General features: G+C 36.7%; 1 protein-coding gene across 2 annotated transcripts in view; it reads left to right on the top strand.

Moving 5' to 3' along the window:
• The window catches only part of LOC127856876 (uncharacterized), an 82,686-nt gene that overhangs the window by 8,408 nt on the left and 54,315 nt on the right, over positions 1 to 19,963 (top strand). For both annotated transcript variants that reach the window (XM_052393055.1, XM_052393064.1), the window contains exons 5-17: positions 1,748 to 1,926; positions 2,313 to 2,588; positions 4,664 to 4,898; positions 10,737 to 10,923; positions 11,845 to 12,016; positions 12,222 to 12,376; positions 13,271 to 13,399; positions 13,821 to 13,897; positions 14,977 to 15,097; positions 16,054 to 16,129; positions 17,532 to 17,689; positions 18,273 to 18,367; positions 19,555 to 19,685. In XM_052393055.1, coding sequence (XP_052249015.1) covers positions 1,748 to 1,926; positions 2,313 to 2,588; positions 4,664 to 4,898; positions 10,737 to 10,923; positions 11,845 to 12,016; positions 12,222 to 12,376; positions 13,271 to 13,399; positions 13,821 to 13,897; positions 14,977 to 15,097; positions 16,054 to 16,129; positions 17,532 to 17,689; positions 18,273 to 18,367; positions 19,555 to 19,685 — 1,991 coding nt within the window. The remainder of the gene's footprint in view (positions 1 to 1,747; positions 1,927 to 2,312; positions 2,589 to 4,663; positions 4,899 to 10,736; positions 10,924 to 11,844; positions 12,017 to 12,221; positions 12,377 to 13,270; positions 13,400 to 13,820; positions 13,898 to 14,976; positions 15,098 to 16,053; positions 16,130 to 17,531; positions 17,690 to 18,272; positions 18,368 to 19,554; positions 19,686 to 19,963) is intronic.

The raw sequence follows: 19,963 nt of genomic DNA on the forward strand, positions 1-19,963 counted from the left end.
ATATCGTTTTGAAAAATGTAGAAGCGGTTCAAAAGGGCTAAATAAATAATCCGTTAATATCCAGGTCAAGCAAGCGCTTCCACTTGTAGATGTTTAACTTTCACGTTTAAAATACGGCGATGTATGGGTCCGTACCTTTTTTGGAATTAGGGACAGATTTCCTTTGCAAATAAGTTCATAATTATCCAAAAGATGTTTATTTTATTTCTTATTTTCTTTCTTTAGTATATCGATCGTTCAAAGCATGGCACTTCCGAATCATGTTATCTTAAGATTCTGAAAGTCGAGGAAGAGTCAGAACGCTACGGATTTTCAATACTGGGCCCGCTGACTCCGCATTTTGAACATGCCATTGAAGCGTTCGATTTACACAGATCGTAGTCACAGCTATTGTAAACAACATGGCGGACATTTTAGAAAAAGACGCGAACAATAACAATGACTACTTCTATCAAGTTTATTACAGTTTCTTTTACAGTTTCTAGTCATACTATGATACCAGTATTTTCTGATTATTAAGTTTAATAAAGTTTGTAAAACTTGTTATTCTGCTGTTTTCTTCACAGATACATATTCTGTAAAATATCGCGGTACGTACCGCGATACAGTGTTGCCGTACCACGATATACCGCGGTACGCTCACGGCGTATCGTGACAGCCCTAAGTAACTCACACCATTCTGCTCCCTATTGTTTTCACTGTAACTATGTTAATAATTGTGTTATATTTATGATCTTAATATACTAATAGATGGACAAACGTTATTAAGTTAACATTAGTATGTTCTGTATTTTTTAGGTACGTATACAGCATTTAAATCTAACAAATTAGCAGAAGAAAATGAAAAACAAGGAAGCCATTTTTATTTGAATATTATTGTTTTTTTCCCACAATATTATACCATACTGTACTAGGGTTACACAATTTATTTTGGGGGCTCTTGTCGATTTACATTTACCTTTATGTCTGCAAGAGGTCTTTCCCCGATATATTTGCTTTTTTTTTTTTCTTGCTCGTCAAATGTGTGAATACAATTTTTGGCATTGTTGTTGTGTTTGTTTACACATTTTCATACGTCTTGTCAAGATTGGTGTTATGATTATTAAGTAATTTGCGTCACATGTCAAGTTTTGTGTTGATGCGCTATTATCAAAACATGCGAACTGGCAAACAGCTCAATTGTTTGTTTTTCGCGCAAGGTGTCAGCAATAGTGTTGAATATTCGTGTAATATGACCTTTCCATCTATATCGCATAGACGCTTGAGAACAACAAGCAAGATTGGAAATGTAAATATAAAGATTTTCAGTTTGCCTACAGTACTCAGATTTTTTTCCCCAATTTTTTTGCTTCAAAAAGTAGATGCGAGTTATACACTGCGTTTTATGGTAAACTAGGTTGCTAGAGTACAATGGCTCTCATTTGACTTGACCCCATTCCATTTTCACAGATCCTTAATTTAAGATACAATTCCTTCCATATACAAGCATTCAATATAAAAACATATTTAACATGGCATGTTACACTGTAACATGAAGTATAAATATCTGCCTTTTATTTGTTCTGCCAGTTTTAAAGCAAGTGTCTTATTTTACAATAATTCAAAAAACGTAAAAATAATATTAAAATATTGTAAAATCCAACTTTTAATTGGAAAATTACAATTTGTAAGTGCACTTTGGTATGAATCCCATTTATGGCTTTCAATGTCTCTTCAAAGTATGGTTACTAACTAACTATGGTAACAGGTGGAACAAACAAGGCCTTGAGGCCATGTTGTTTGACGACGGTCTAGATGTAGATGACACAGAGGTGAAGGATAAGCCCAAAAGTCAGGTCACCCTTGCTGACCTTAATGAGCTTCTAGATGTCAAGTATGAAAAACTGAAGCAGAAACTAATGATGGAAATGGCAAGACTTGCATCAAGTATGTTCATATGTTGGCTTATTTTATTGAGTTAACTCAGTCTATTCTTCAATAAACAAGTAAATGAATGGATGTTTATATATAAATATATATTATTTTTAGTATGATTCTATCTTGTAAAGTCATTTGCGTTCTTTTGGCATTCCATTTTTTATGATGGTTTGTCAGGAATTCTTACATTTAGTTGCTGTTAGTCAGTATAAGTTATTGAAAAATTGTTGTATCTAAATTAAAAACAATTTAATATTTTTTATTTAAAGTACAATTGTATTTTAAAGCCATTTTTGTTAGTAAACCACACCATTTAGCAAACACAAGGAAGTGGGAAAACAATCATAATACCTATAGATATATTGCTATGAAATGAGTGAATGCTATGATTACAGCTGTTGATGATGAAATCCCTGAGGTTTACGAGCAAATCAAGCTTCGACTCAAGCAGCTGGTGACACACGGACAAGATGCGCAAGATGTTGATGACATTCCTAGCGCCACCATGCAGATGCTTGCCTCACTCACGGGCCTCATGGGAGAACTGCGCCTACAGGATCGGGAACACCGCAGACAAATTGAAGAGATGAAAAATAGGCTCAAGGACAAAGGGAAGTCAATCCGGGAGATTGGTTTAGCTGTGCAGGAGCGCTACGAACAGATAATTTCTGGTGAGTTTTGTTGGCGATTTATAGCAAATGTTGTTAAGTTTTCTATTTTGTTTGTTTATCTACAAATTAACCTGAATTATAGTTAGCTGGTAATATTAGGTAAATGGAAACAATTTTATTAAAGAGTTCCAAAATGTATTTAAAAGATGCCTTTATGTATAAATATATTAAAATTCTGTTGTGATGGTCACTTTATTTTTATGCCCCCGGCAGGGTGGCATATAGCAGTTGATCTGTCCGTCAGTATGTCTGTGCGTCCGTCCGTCCAAAAACTTAAATGGTCATAACTTTTTAAATATTTAACATAGCAACTTGATATTTGGCATGCATGTGCATCTCATGGAGCTGCACATTTTGAGGGGTGAAAGGTGAAGGTCAAGGTCATCCTTCAAGGTCAAATGTCTTATATATGGCGTCTTTCAGTCCGTCCGAAAACTTTAACATTGGCCTTAACTTTTTCACTATTAAAGATAGCAACTTGATATTTGGCATGCATGTGTATCTCCTGGAGCTGAAAATTTTGAGTGGTGAAAGGTGAAAGTCAACGTCATTCTTCACGATCAAATGTCAAATATTCCGTCCGTCTGAAAACTTTAACATTGGCCATAACTTTTTAAATATTGAAGATAACAACTTGATATTTGGCATGCATGTGTATCTCATGGAGCTGCACATTTTGAGTGGTGAAAGGTCAAGGTCATTCTTCAAGGTCATCCTTCAAGTTCAAGGTCAAAGGTCAAATTTTGCAATATTGAAGATAGCAACTACATATTAAAAATGCATGCGTATCTCATGAAGCTGCACATTTTTGAGAGGTGGAAGGTTAAGGTCATCCTTCAAGCTCAAAGGTCAAAAATAAAAAAAAATAAAAATTAATTTCTCCATTCAATCACTTACTTCTTGTGGAGCTGCACATTTTGAGTGGTGAAAGGTCAAGGTCATCCTTCAAGGTCAAAGGTCAAATATATGGCTTCAAAGCGGCGCAATAGGGGGCATTGTGTTTTTAACAAACACATCTCTTGTTCATACTGAAATAGGAGTTAAGAGGAACAAGAAATACCCACTGTTAAGTTGTAATTATCTTCTGGATCACATTCATAAACAAAACCAATGTATGAAAATAGGACACTATAATAGTATTAAATGTATGCTTATATGAGATCACAAGCAATTGGTTAATTTTGGAAAAATAAATTGCTCTGGGAAAACAGTGTTTAATGCATGTGTGTAAAGTGTCATCCCTGATTAGTTTGTTTAAACCTATTTATTTTAGCTTGATTGCATCGAAAGCCTATGGCTTATTGAAATGCTCTCGAATCAGTTTCCTGGGACTAACAACCAGTACTTGGTGTCTTTGAGAGAGATCTAAAGAACACTCCCACAATGGGGATCTAACCCATGACCTCTCGGACGCTAGGCAGACTCCATATCCAGTAGTTGACCTCTCGGACGCTAGGCAGACTCCATATCCAGAAGTTGACCTCTCGGACGCTAGGCAGATACCATATCCAGTGGGTGCACAATTGGTATCTAACCCATGACCTCTCGGACGCTAGGCAGACTCCATATCCAGTAGTTGACCTCTCGGACGCTAGGCAGACTCCATATCCAGTAGTTGACCTCTCGGACGCTAGGCAGACTCCATATCCAGAAGTTGACCTCTCGGACGCTAGGCAGATACCATATCCAGTGGGTGCACAATTGGTATCTAACCCATGACCTCTCGGACGCTAGGCAGACTCCATATCCAGTAGTTGACCTCTCGGACGCTAGGCAGACTCCATATCCAGTAGTTGACCTCTCGGACGCTAGGCAGACTCCATATCCAGTAGTTGACCTCTCGGACGCTAGGCAGATACCATATCCAGTGGGTGCACAATTGGTATCTAACCCATGACCTCTCGGACGCTAGGCAGACTCCAGATCCAGTAGGTGCACACAGGCTAATCAGGGATCACACTTTATGCGTTCATTTTTCTTAGAACAGAATTCATCAAATAAAAAAGTATTATATTAGTGGAAAGTCTGGTCCCTGGTTAGCCTGTGCAGACTTCACTATTTGTCGAATTTTCCAGGCAATTCCTCCTGTGCTGGTCTTCTCCAACAACTCCATCGCCGTCACCAACAGGAGCGTGAGACCCTACTCACGACACTAAAAATAGACACCAATCAGCCGCTAGGGAAGGCTTTGATCATCGAGTACGTGAGAATCATGCGCCAGGTTGCAATCATTGATGAGGAGTCAAAGTTCATCCCCATGGCAACCGCAGTTGGTCTTGCAGAACGAGCTGTAGATCAGAAACCTGAAAGGTTGGTATACAGGATCTACTTCTGAATCAGCTTTTAATTTGTATTATGAGATTTGGGTATGTTGTTGGTTGGAAGGGTGGCTATGGAATTTAAGCATCATCTTCAAAAAGTTTACATATCTATGCTGAGATTTATTACGTTTGTCTGATTTACTTTTACTTTACAGGCACTAATTTCTTTTTGTTTGCCGTAAACAGCTTGTTTTACGGAAAAATATATATTTTATGAAAGTTTTTGTGTTTTGCTTTATTATTTATTTATTCTGTTATTCATAATTATACTAATTATTCACTTCAGAAGTCTTCATTGTTTTATTTCATGTTGCTCTGCTTATTTCAAACCTTAAATGTGCCGCGTTATGCCAAAATGAGTCGTATTCCATATGGGGCAAGCATAGCCACAGACCAGCCTTCACATCCGCGCTGTCTGGGTAGAGCCTAGGCTCTCTGCAATAAAGATATGCAAAGTTTTTTAGTCTCATAAGCGGAAAGGGTAGCTCCTGACAAGACTGTGCCAATTTGGTTTGGTGCTACGCCTGCCTTTTTTGGCTTTATACTCATTTTTTGCATGACGCGGCTCAAACATATTATTATCAATACTTCTTTGACATATTACAGAACATCATGTGCTTGGAGTTATGTAATTTTTATTAAAATCCTAAACATTCATTTTTTCTACTCAGCGTTACACTTTGGCTTTGGTTTTTAATTGCTTAATTATCTTCTTTTCCTTATCCGTCTCTTATCCTTTGATAATTCTTTTCATTGCTATTCTTCACTCATTTTCTTTTCAAGGCTAGCTTGGTAAGTTGCTATATTCAGTTTGGTTGTATTTTTCAGGCCTTTCAGGAGCTTTACATGTATAGCAGTATCACCGTGCCTTTCTCAAATCTTTTTTTGGTAATGCTCAATTTTCCAAATGAGTCATTTAGAGATTTAAATTTCCACAAGCACATGTGTCTGTATGTCAGGCATATGCTTTTCAAACTTTTGATCAAGCAAATCAATTGTTGATAACAAATTTATTTTGTCATTTGATGTATTATACACAAAAATAGTAATAATACAAATTTAAGAATGAGTGAATGAAATATTTAAACAGAGTTAAACAACTAAAGTAAATAATATTAAATAAATATCATAGGCACTTGAGGAGTTTAGTAAATATTTGCATGCTGAGGAGAGTGGTGTAAATAGAGGCCAGAGGTTGACATTTCTCTTTTAGAGGGCAATATTCGTCCTGAAATATGCCAAGGATGTTTTTTTATTATTATACAGCACATACCGTAATTTAAACAACAAACCAGTCTTATATGCAGAATGTATTGGGAAATCAGGGGCTCATCAACATGGATTTTCGTATGCTTACTTTAATAAGTGCCCAATAATTATTACATGGTACAGAATTTTCTGAAAAACCGCTGTGTTAATGTTTAGGCCCACATGCATGGTATGTTAAAAATTATGGCCTGATCAGGATATAAAGGCTCAATGTAATTGCCTATTAGAATAATGCAGGGATTGGTATAATATGACAATTTACATTGGAAAAGTAACTTGAGGTTTCTTACAATTATATAGCATCTACAAGCCGAGGTAATTTTGAACCAACCTGTCCTCACATCATTATGTGAGTTGGCCCATGTGACTTAGTTAAATCCTGGGGAAAGGCCTGATGTTTGGCTGTCATATCTGGGCTTTTTGGCCCCTTTTTTATCAAATTGGTAAATACCAAATCCTGTCCATTTTCCCTGTTAGTTTATGACTTAAGATGTTTTTAAAAGAGATTTTCAGTGTATTTCAAAGATGTTGAAATTTACTGATTATTATAGGGCAAATAAAACAAGTAATTTAAAACTACAACCCAGTTTTTAAGGAATATAAGTGAACATTTTTCATGTCAGCCATAAATCCACCAAAGAATTATTGCCCTAATTGTTTATAAAAGGCTCTGCACACAAGACTGCAGAGAGACAGATAAATTGCTTGTACAAGATACATTATTATTATTATTATTATAATGGCTTGGCTAGATTTAGTGTACAGAACATAAATTTTGTTTGGCTGCAAAATGATTTATATGGCTTTTTATGACTCATTTTATGCATTGCACTTGTTTGTACGTCTGTCAGTAAGTATGAACATTTGTCTCAAAGCTTGTTTTGAACTCCTCTTGAGCTAGTGGTCGAATCTCATTCAGACTTCCACAGTTTGATAGCCTTAATGTGTAGATGACCAATAAGAAAAGATTTTAGACTGCAAAGATTTGGGGCAAAATTATAGCTCTTAAGTCTGTTTTTCCAACACAGAATATATAATCTGCAGCCTTTGTTTGTAGCTCCTTTTTTGGTGTGCCTCGGTCATTTAACATTTGAATGACCTTAATGTGTTGATGATCTTAAAAAAAGAAATTCAGGACTTAATAATTTTGGCAGAATTATGGCCTTTTGTCTTTTCTTACACAATGGTATATATAAATATATTGTCCCGGTATGTGTCTTCAATTCCTCTTTAACTAGTAGGTGGATGTTGCTCACACTTCTACAGTTGAATAACCTGAATGTGAATACGTGTATTGTGGGGGCATCGGTGTCTGTGACACATTTCTAGTTTAATCTGAATCATTAAGTATAGTATATTTCTTTGGCTGTGTAAGTAAATTTTATTATTTAGTTAAAAAATGGTTCATAGAAATTTCCAAGCATATTTTTCAGAAACCTAAGTAAGAAAAAAAAAGTGATCAAAGCAATAACGGTTATGACCTAAAAACATTTGGTCATTATCTCTGCATGGTTTGTTTCTGATGCTTTGGTTTTGAAATCAAGTGAGTACAACAAGCTCATCGTGAAGTTTTGTGATCGCCTCTTGTCAGTGGTTGGTCCTTGTGCATCGTTTATCATCAACAGTTACTTTGTTAACACTCTACAGGTCACAAACATCTTCAGGAAACTTGGTCAGAAGTTTTTTCCCAATGATATTGCAGCAGTGTATGAAACTGGCTCATGTGAGGTTAAGGGTATCTTGGCCAAGTTTGTAAATGGTTCCGGTCTGGGTTTTTTAAAAGGAGTCATGCAATCGGGCAGTTTGCCTTAAATTGCTTTAGTGAAACCTTCAAAACACCCTAGAAGTCGCCTTTTTATGCCCCCAGATCGAGAGATCGGGGGTATATTGTTTTTGTCCTGTCTGTCATTGTATGTGTCTGTGTGTGTGTCCCAAAACTTTAACCAAAACTTTAACCTTCGTCATAACTTTTGCAATATTGAACATAGCAATTTGATATTTGGCATGCATGTGTATCTCATGGAGCTGCACATTTTGAGTGGTGAATGGTCAAGGTCATCCTTCAAGGTCAAAGGTCAAATATATGTGTCCCATAACTTTAACCAAAACTTTAACCTTCTTCATAACTTTTGCAATATTGAACGTAGCAACTTGATATTTTGTCTACATGTGTATCTAATGGAGCTGCACATTTTGAGTAGTGAAAGGTCAAGGTCAACGTCATCCTTCAAGGTCATAGGTCAATAAAAAATTCAAAACTTTAACCAAAACTAACCTTTTTCATAACTTTTGCAATATTGAATGTAGCAACTTGATATTTGGCATGCATGTGTATCTCATAGAGCTGCACATTTTGAGTGGTGAAAGGTCAAGGTCAAAGTCATCCTTCAAGGTCAAAGGTCAATAAAAACATTCAAAACTTTAACCAAAACTTTAGCCTTCATCATAACCTTTGCAATATTGCACGTAGCAACTTAATATTTGGCATGCATGTGTATCTCATGGAGCTGCACATTTTTAGTGGTGAAAGGTCAAGGTCCAGGTCATCCTTCAAGGTCAAAGTTAATAAAAAAATCAAAACTTTAACCTTCTTCATTTCTTTTGCAATATTGTCCGTAGCAACTTGATATTTGGCATGCATGTGTATCTCATGGAGCTGCACATTTTGAGTGGTGAAAGGTCAAGGTCAAGGTCATCCTTCAAGGTCAAAGGTCAAACAAACAAAATCAAAGCGGGGCAATAGTGGGCATTGTGTTTCTGACAAACACATCTCTTGTTGGTTTAATCATGATGAAACATGCTCAGCATATTTGTGTATATGATATCTTGGCAGAGTATGAAAAATTGCTAGCAGAGGGCTGTGCAGTTTGTCTGGTATGGTTATAGTGAACCATTGTTAAAACTCTACATGTCACAATTTTAATGTACTCTTCATAAAATTGGTCAGAACATTTGATCTTATGATGTCTCTGCTGAGGTTGAAAATAATTCTTCTGAGTCATTGAATAATAGGCTGCCAAGGGGTGGGGCAGTTTTCCTTATTTGGCTATAGCAAAACCTTGTTAAGACTAGAAGTCACAATTTTGTTCCAGTCATCCTGAAGCCTGCTCAGAACATTTTCTCAATAGATATCTAAGTCAATTTAGAAAATGATTGCGGTCTGTCAAATAACCAGTGTGTGTGGGTTTTTTTCTTATATGGTCATGATGAAACCATGTTAATGCCATAGAAGTCACACATTTGGCCCAATCATTACAAAACATTAAAAAAAAACATAACTCATGACATCTTGGAGGAGTTCGACAATTTTTTTGGTCTGTTGAAAAACATAGCCACTAAGGAGCAGGGCAGTTTTCAATATATGGCAAAAACTTGTGAACATTAGCAGTCACATTGTTTGTCTAATCTTCATGAAACTTGCATGGAACATTTTTTCAAATGACATCTGGCTGAGTTCCAAAAATGGTTTTGGTTCATATAAACATGACCACCAAGGGTCGGATTTTTTATTTACTTGCCTTACGTGAAAACATGCTAACACACTGAAAGTCAAATTGTTTTGCTCAATCAGCATGAAACTTGATGAGAATAGTAATTTTATTCTAATGAAATCTCAGCCAAGTTTAAAAAATGGTTTTGGTAAAAAAGGTCAAAAGTCACATTTATTACACAAACATCACAAAGCTTCTAGGTTCTTTAAGGTCTCCGGTGAGCAACCTAGGGTCTTTTGCCACCTTGTCTTTAGATACTTATAAAGAGATGTATGAATTTTGTGGATGCATTGTAAATAATAACATTTGTGTATCTATACAAGCAAAGCAGCTTACTATCACTGTATGTTTATCATTTGAAAGTTTGTTTGTCATAATTTTTTAGTTTGATTGTCACTAACAATCTTGGTTTCTAAATATGAACATTGTATCATGACAAAAATTTCATGTTTTGTTAAATTGAGCAGTCATTTCATCCAACAATAAGGCAATAAAGCGGATTATGAAGCAATGGTGGTACATGATCATAGATGTTAAAATATGTAGCTTGTTTTTTGTTAGTGAAAAGTTTCAAGTTTGGTGTAAAGTAACCTTAAACTGACCCAGATTAAAATTATGGTTAAACTGTTTCTCACTTTATGTATGAATAAAAATAATTTGCATAATATTATGATACTTACACTGGACATTTTTCTAAAAAAGGTACTAAACTAAGGTAAGTGGACAAACATGACACTATAAATTCACTCATTTTAATATTGCGCCCCAAACTTTTAATCATTTATAATGATTTACCTTCCATAAACAGAGCATATAAGTCACATTCTGGGTACACTGGGTTTAATTCATTTGCGTAAAGTGTCTTGCCAGATTTATCAGGGAAAACAGGTTATGCTTTTGAGGATTTTTTTGTTAAAAGGAAGTCTCTTGTTATGAAAAATTCTAGTTGAGGCGGAGAGTGGTACCCTGATAGGCCTGTGCAAGACTTAAAACACATGCATTAAGCCCAGTTTTCCCATTCTAGACTCTTTTAGATATTTTTTTAACTAAGTGTAATGTAACCGCAGGGCTGACTGGGACAGAAGCCGCAGTGAGCGTCTGGCACAACTCCGTCTGGAGGACCACGTGGGCAAGCAGCTGGAGCAGACAGCACACGACCAGCCCAACGTGGAGGCTCTCGAGAAAAGCGAACTTGTTGACCTCCAGGTGACAGTAGCTATGGAAATGACACAGAAACATTTCTACGAGAGAGAGGTGAGCTTTTTAAACCTTTCCCACTCAGATTCATAGTGAAAATGGCTATATCCAACCAGCATAAAGCCTGAACAGCCTGCAAGTAAATTACTGGTTGATCTGGTTTTGTGCTGTTTGCTGCTTATCAGTATCTCAGGGTTAAACATTTCAAAATGCTCAACTAAATGGTAAAGGGTTATTTTTGCAAAGGAAAAAATGTAATTACATCATGATCATAATGACATTAGTGAAAATTTTGTCATAATCTTCAACTTCATTTTTGTGGCTGACGCATCCACATATTGGTGCCATTAATAGGCCATATCATCAAAGAATGATGAGCATTATATATATGTGCCCTGCTCTGTGAAAAAGGGGTTAAATGGATGTGTGTAAAGTGTCGTCCCAAATTAGCCTGTGCAGTCTGCGGAATATTGAAACAAAATACGAAATATATTATATAACATAACAGATGAAAAAGTTTGGTCATTTATGCATGTTTTGTCTTAGAATGGCTCAATAAAGATTATAAGTATTGAATTTGCAATTTTTGTTTGATTGATATAAAGTCGAACAAAGAAAATTGAACTCCTGACTAGAGTAATGCCCTAAGATAGAGCAAACAAAACAAAATGAGCTTTGCTCTTTGAGAATTGGGGCTTAATGCATGTGCGCTAAGTGTTGTCCTACATTAGCCTGTGCAGTCCATACAGGCTTATCATGGGAGACAGAGAGACTTGCTTTTAACAAAAAAAATAGATTTCCTTTTAACTAAAAATATCAATTAAAGCGGAAAGTTAAATCTTTTATTAGCCTGTGCGGACTGCACAGACTTATCTGGGACAACTCTTTATGCTCATATATTTAGCCTTGTTTTTCCTCATCGAGGCTTAAATAAACTTTCCAATAGCATAACCTCTCCTCTCCCTAAATCCTCCCCAGATGCTGATCCACATTTTGCTGGGGAAGGATGCCAGAGACAGCATTGACAAAGCCTGTAAACTGAAACCAGACGAGAGGAAAGTGCTGCTGAAGTCACTGCAGAGTCAGCACAAGAACTGGAAACTCAATCCACAGGCTGACCCGGCTATCTACAAGTCCATCCTACTCCAAGGTGGATTGAATGTATTTCAAAGTTTATGAGGTCCTTCCACATGTGAGGCTGCATAATATGTAGACACGGACTGTGTCCTAGCACTCCTACCTAATTATTTACTACACTCGCACATGTTTGGACAAATTTGGACAATTTTACTGCCATTAATAGCCAATCCCAGCAGTTTTGCATTCCCCCTCATTTGTTTTTATTTTTATTCCAGCTCTCGGACTAAAGTGGGAGGAGAGGAAGGCAGAGCTAGAATCAGGGGGTGTGGTCAAGCTGTCTCAGGAGGAGCTCCGTGAAATCCTATTTGCCGACCTTCAGCAGAAACAGGGCGGAGATTTCGAAGGGGTGTTACAGGAGCTTCAAAACATGGTATGTTTGGACGCCATGGTTGTATCTGCACTCTTCCTGCCTATAATGTACAGTGATTGGCCAGTCCATCTGTCAGTTTATTTTTCTGTCCGTAAGTAGGAGATTTACTCACGATGACACATTTCTTCGAACATCAATAAAGCTCACTATTTAGCTTTGCTACTTGTCAGATCATAAAACTAGGAACTCTTACAACACACAAACATCACCTGACCTCATTTTGACCTTGACATTGAACTTCTTTAGACTAATTCATAAAGTCCAAATTCTTGGTTTTTCACACATCATGACTTATCTAGTTTAATATGCATTTGCAAATTTCATGATAGACTATTAAACATGGCTGCCCAGAGGCAGTTTCAAAAAAATACAATGCACAATTTGTGTATATAAAGAAGAGACATTATATAAAGAACAGCACATGCACTGTTTCATTTAATGCCTTGTAAACCTGATACATTTCCAAACAGAAATCAGTCAATTGCATTAGCCACATCTCCCTATCTATTTACATATATACTTCTCAGAATTTTCTTATTTTTCTATTCTCAGATCTACATAATGCAATCAGTGCCGGATTAGCCTCATTGAGGCCCATAGGCAGTGAATTTTTGGGTGCCCATGAAACTGTAATGCCCATGCGATATTATAATTATAAATTAAAAAAATTAAGAAAACACTCACTGTAGTCCGTATATTTACTTATTTAATTATTTATCCAGAAAAAATAATATGAAACTTAAATTCGTTCTACAAAAGGTAAAAGGGAATGTAGAGTGAGTGAAAAATTGGTTCCTTCATCACGGTCTCATGGGGCCCATTAAAGTCGCAGGGCCCATATGCAATTGCCTACTCTGTCTGATGGGTAAACTGGGACTTTATGCAATATTTCAGACAACTAGACAACTTGTAATTGCTGTCGGACGACAGTGTGAGGCAAGAATCGCGGAACATTTTGACAACATTGCGTCAGTGCTCCTTGGCACCATTGAGATAAGTGAGGAGGATGAAGAGTATATCAAGGTAGGGTGTAGTTTTCTAGAAAAATTTGTTTCAAAGGTATGGTTTAGTTTTCTTGAAAATGGGTTTCAAAAGTAGGGTTTGGTTTTCTGGCAAAAATGGGTTTCAAAGGTAGGGTGCAGTTATTTGGAAAAAAATGGATTTCAAAGGTAAGGTGTAGTTATCTGTTGATTAAAATAGAATTAAAGGAAGGTTGAACTTTTCTGTTGGCTCAAGGTAAATTTAATGTAATTTTGTTGAAAATAAACCACTTTTTTGTTTATAACTGTCTGAATTCATTTTGTTAACACATGGCTATTATGAACTGTAAATTTACTTGTAATGCAATGTTTAATAGTCATGACATATGACTATAACATATTCTGTTTTTGGGAAAGTATTGAGTGTTTGCAGAAATCTAATGTGGTATTCTGTGTTTGTTCAGGCGCTGGAGCACAAGTATGATATCCTGCGTAAGAGGATCTTCCTCATGGCACTCAAAGATAAACTGGACTGGAAGAAGTAAGCAAGAAATCAACAATTGAGCCTTCTTTGGGAAAACTGGGCTTAATGCATTTGCGTAATGTGTTGTCCCAGATGAGCCTGTGCAGTCAGTGCAGGCTTATCACTGACAACACTACACTTTTATTGCATTTTTTGTTTAAAGGATGTGTCGTATAGACTGAAATCTACTTAAGGCAGAAAGTGTTGTCTCTGATGAGCCTGTGCACGCAGCAAAGGCTAATCTGGGTTAACGCTTAACCCTTTACCCATCAGGAGCAAAATGAAAATGGCTTTTGCAACCAGCATAAAAGCAGAACAGCCTGCGAGTAACTCGCAGTCTGTTCAGGTTTTATGCTGTTTGCTACTCATCATTATCTTAGGGTTGGAAATGAAGCCTTTCAAACTTTAATATATTAAGAAAGGACTTAAATTTAATTTAATTTTCTTAAGGATTTCAAATGCATAAAAAGGCGTTTATAAGGTGTAAAAGATTAAAGCAATCGCATTAAGCCCAGTTTTCCCAGATTGAGGCTCAATCAGTTTCATCATAAACAGTTAAGACTTCAATCTCATATTACAATTCTAATGGATGGTTCAGACCACTACTCTGTGTAAGGAATATACGTCACACATGATAAGTACCAGAATGTGGTGCTGAGCCATCACATACGTCACACATGATAAGTACCAGAATGTGGTGCTGAGCCATCACATTTTACAGTTTAAAGTTTTCATTTATGCATTGCTATTGACACATGATTACATAACCTTATTAGATGACTTTAACTTACAAATTTAGACAAATAAAACAAATCCGATGCAATCTTTGCTACTAATCACTTGTAAATTTTACATAATCCCTATGAGGTCGCAGTGGTGTATGGGATATGGTGTCTGCCTAGCCACCAGGAGGTCATTGGTTTTATCTCCATGGTAGGCGAGTTCTTTAGATCTCACCCAAAAGCACCATGTACTAGTTTTATCAAGGAACTTGACTTGAGATTGTTTTTCCTTAGGTGTTTGATACAAAAAAGTTAAATAAATAGGCTTAAGCTAAATACAGCAAAAAATAATATCTGCTTTATCTGTTGTTTAAGTCTGTCTAAGGAGGAAAAGCAGTCAGCTCTCCGGGACATCATGAAGCAAGAGAAGAAGCTGAGAAGTGAAGGCAAGCTGCAAGAAATGGGCGACCTTCTGGGACTAAAAGCAAGGGCAAATGTAGGATATGTACTGAGATATTCTATTAATACACGAGTCTCTTATAATGCAGAGACAACTCTTGGGCCGTAACTGGATTTCCCTATAGACAAGACCTCCTTTAAGTTATTTTTCAAGAAAAGTGAAACGTTTTATCCTTGATAAGCCTGGACAGATTGCACAGGCTTATCATGGACAGCATTTACGCGTATGCATTAAGCCCAGTTTTCCCAAATGAAGGCTAAATGAATAAGATTAATCTGACTCGAGCTAATTAATCTTAAGAGAGACCCTCACCAACAGTTTGATTTAAGCCAACTACATTTAGAAAGCGTTACATAATGCAAAACACAACCAAATCGTAAGAAATTATAGAAAATTAAGGATATGACAGTATATTGATCACATTTTGGAGCAAAAATTTGCTAGAATCTATACCACATGTTGAATAACCCCAGGGCTTTTTAGACTGTTTTAAATATGGCCTTTTGCTAGTTATTTTTTGGAAATAATTTGTTGAAACAGTTCAAACTAACATAGCTGTAACATGAACAGTTGTTGAGTAAGAAGACCAGTTAAAGGAGGACAATGCATGAAATAGATTGCCTTTAGTGATGAACAACCCTTATAAAATTAACTCTTTCAGTGCGGGAACCGAATTTTGAAGGCCTTTGCAAACAGTTTGGATCCAAATGATACGCCACAGAACGTGGCGTCTCATCTGGATCCAAACTGTTTGCTATTCTGATAGTATTCTTGAAAAAAAATGCTAATTTTAGAAACTCAGCAGACAGCATTTTAGCAGACGACAAATTTCCCAGCATGCAAAGGGTTAATAAAAAGCAACTGTTGCATATAGCCTTGCTCAGTATTGTAATAAAACTGATACAAATGAAATCTGGATGAAAAGTAGAAAGAAAAAATGGGTTGATATACCTTGTTGTTTGTTTATTTAAATCTTATGTTTATTGTCACAGACCTTGCCAGCGTTGAGAAGTCTGATAGGTGAAGACAAGGCTGAGTACAGCAGACGCAAAATGGCGGGAAAACATGGTAAGACTTTGATTTGAATAGCTTAGGTGTATTTTATTTAGTTTAGAAGTTTAGTTTTCCCCCAGATAGTGTAGGTGTTGTTTTTTTTTACAGTCGTCCCCAGCCGAGTTTCAAAGATTTGCCCCTGTAGGGTACAAAATAGGCAGGAAATTTTCCCTGAGCCCAGGGGTCTTCAAGACATCCCTTATGACTTTGAAAAGTTTATTTGTACTGGGTTTGAATACATATCATGAAAATGGCACCCAATCATGAAAAAATACTATGGTTAAATGTTTTGAAAATAATAACAATGTTTCATTCTTTTTTTCAATGCCAAAGTAAACATTTGACATTTTTTGTCTTTATCTTGTTAGTTTTTCTGAAGCAAATGCTAGCCCTATTAGCTAGAGCATATTTCATGGTTGTTGCCTGGATAAAGAAGTTTTTATTTCATTAGACATAGAAAATGAAATAAGCTCTGATAAAAGGGGGCTTAATGCATATGCGGAAAGTATTTTCTCAGATTAGCCTGTGCAGTCTGCAATCAGGTTTGACACTTTCTGCTTGTATGGCATTGTTCATTAAAAGGAAGGACCTCTTAAAGGGATCTTTTCACGCTTTGGTAAATTGACAAAATTTAAAAAAGTTGTTTCAGATTCGCAAATTTTCGTTTTAGTTATGATATTTGTGAGGAAACAGTAATACTGAACATTTACCATGGTCTAATATAGCCATTATATGCATCTTTTGACGATTTTAAAACCTAAAAATTATAAAGCGTTGCAACGCGAAACGATTGAATAATTTGGAGAGTTCTGTTTTTGTCGTTAAATTTTGTGAAACTACGAAGATTGCTTATATAAGGTATAAAATACTTCAAGTATATGTACTCGGCGGAATAGCTCAGTAGGCTAAAGCGTTTTTACTTCAGGACTCTGGCAGGACTCCAGGGGTCACTGGTTCGAAACCTGGTCCGGGCAATGTTCTTTTCCTTTTTTAAATTTTATTCTTGATTTTTTACTGGAGCTTTTACGATCCAATGTTTACATTTATCGATATAAAGCATTTAATGAATAAGTTAAAAAATGCCAAAATCTGTGAAAAGGCCCCTTTAAACAAAAATCCAGTATAGACGGAAAGTGTCATCCCTGGACGACACTTCACACACATGCAATGGGCCGTGCTCTGTGAAAAAGGGGTTTAATGCATTTGCGTAAAGTGTCGTCCCAAATTAACCTGTGCAGTCCGCACAGGCTAATCAGGGACAACACTTTCCTCCTAAACTAGATTTTTGCTAAGAAGAGACTTTCTTTAAACAGAAAAATATCATAAAAGCAGAGTGTCGTCCCTGATTAGCATGTGCAGACTTCACAGGCTAATCTGGGATGACACTTTACGCACATGAATTAAATCCTCATTTCAGAGGAGATCCCAGTGGATGAGACAGAGGTGGTGAACATTCTGGCTGACCTTGTGCCTCGCCAGGACCGGGAGCAGGAGTTCCTGTTGTCATGGTTACACTCTCCCGAAGGCAAGGGCCTCATCATGCGCATGAAACGTATGAGGATTGTTGAGATCAAGGTACAGACACGCTTTTTTTCTTTATTTAACAGGCTCCAACAAAAGTCCCCTTCCCCTTAAAGAATTTATCGAAAATTATGCTATTTTCCCCACTTTAAACTTTTACAATGAAAATTGTTTCAAGTTTTCACATTTTGTTAATGTATTGTTCCTCAAAATGGAAGGATAGGCCCTTGGGGCATTAAACGAAGCCCTGGTTTATGACATTATAGGCATATGATTTTACTTGCCAGGGGAATTCAAAATTTTCATCAAAGAAACCAGTGTAATATGACTTAAATACTTTTAATTGCGGTCATAATCCTAAGAAAAAAACCACTTGTGTTACAGTGATATGAGTTTAGTCAATGAATTCATTCATTTAGTAATATCTGGCTGGGACAACGTTTCGCTTCTTTTGAATTTTTGTTTTAAAGGAAGTCATTCTAAAAACAATCCAGTCTATGTAGAAAGTGTTGTCCCTGATTAGCCTGGCAGACTGCACTGGCTTATCTGAGACAACGCTTTATACATGTGCATTGAGCCTAGTTTTCACAGAACAAGGCTCAATTATAAATGTGCCTGTTGTGTTTATATGCTTCAGGTGGAAGGCTGTCGTTTGGAGATGGAAGATGAGTTTGAAATTGCTACACTCAGCACAGGCCTTATGGAGAGAGTCAAGGACACACTCACCTCAAGGTAGGCACTGACCGCTAGATAGTAGACACTGACCATTTAATAGACACTGAACACTAAGTAGACACTGACCACTTAATAGACACCGAACACTAAGTAGACACTGAACACTAAGTAGACACTGACCATTTAATAGACACTGAACACTAAGTAGACACTGACCATTTAATAGACACTGAATACTAAGTAGACACTGACCACTTAATAGACACTGAACACTGAGTAGACGCTGAACACTAAGTAGACACTGAACACTAAATAGACACCGACTACTTGATAGACACCGAACACTAAAAAGACACCGACTACTTGATAGACACCAAACACTATGTAGTTACTGACCTCTGTTATTTTTTCACTATTTGTCTCAATGCAGTTAATTTTATATTGAAAAGAATGTCTACAGTTGTTATGCCCCCAGCATGTACTGATTCCTGTAGGCATATAGCACTTATCCTGTCCCTGTGTTTGTCAGTCAATATGAGGTTAATCCATAATGACATGTTTCATATAACATCAATAATTCTTTCCAAAAAATTTTGCATACTGCATGGATGGTGTCTATCAAAACACCCACATAACACTTACAGCAGGTTGACCAAGACATTTTGACCTACGTTTAGACTAATTAAGTTAGGCCAAATGCTTGGTTATCCCAAAGTTACATTTTTTTCTAGCATCGAAAATGCTTCCTACACAGCTTTGATACTTGCATGGGTGATGTTTTTGAACACTCTTGAAGTGACCTCGTTTTGACCTAGAAATTGACCTACGTTTTGGACTGATACTTTCATGGATGTTATCTATGAGCGATGTCACCCACATCACATGACCTCATTTTGATGGTGACATTAACTGCCGATTCTTTTGCAAGGTCAAAACTCTTGTTTAATCTTTGTTGACAATTTACTTAACATCACTGCTACTTACTATAAGCTTTTATATTTTCATTCAATACCCAGCACAGTCATATTAACTGAATTCAAATTGAGCTTATTATTGACTAAACTGACCTAATTGTAACCATGACATTGACTACATTTTTTACTTAAACTTATTCAAATGGGCAGATAAATCAATGCTGAAAATGCTTCCACTTTCACTTTATTTAATGCAGCATTTTGTTGTTGTTGTTTTGCTCAAAATCCATGTGACCAAAAAATAATACAAAAAAACACATAAATTATCAGACATGAGAGTGACAATGAGCGCCAGTCAGAGCTGGCCAGACGTCGTGTGCGTCAGAGGCGTCTGCGTCTGCAGCAGAATGAGGAGTATCGCCAGGACCCCACCATCGCCAAGGACAATGTGCCACATGCAGGCAAGTAATTATGTAATAGAGTTTGGCAATATTTGGTAAGTGTTGCATATGTGCTGCGCTCTTGAAAAATGGGGCTGAATGCATGAGTGGAAAGTGTGTGCCAAGATAAGCATCTGGGGCGACACTTTCTTTTTTTATTGTATTTCTCATTTTAAGGAGGTCACTTCTTACCGAAAATCCCGTTAAGGTGGAAAGTGTCGTCCCTTATTAGACTGTTAGGACTGCACAGGCTTATCTAGTAGAACACTTTACACACCTGCATTAAGCACTGTTTCCCA

This window comes from Dreissena polymorpha, chromosome 1 (assembly GCF_020536995.1).
Source record: "Dreissena polymorpha isolate Duluth1 chromosome 1, UMN_Dpol_1.0, whole genome shotgun sequence".
NCBI classification, from domain to species: domain Eukaryota; kingdom Metazoa; phylum Mollusca; class Bivalvia; order Myida; family Dreissenidae; genus Dreissena; species Dreissena polymorpha.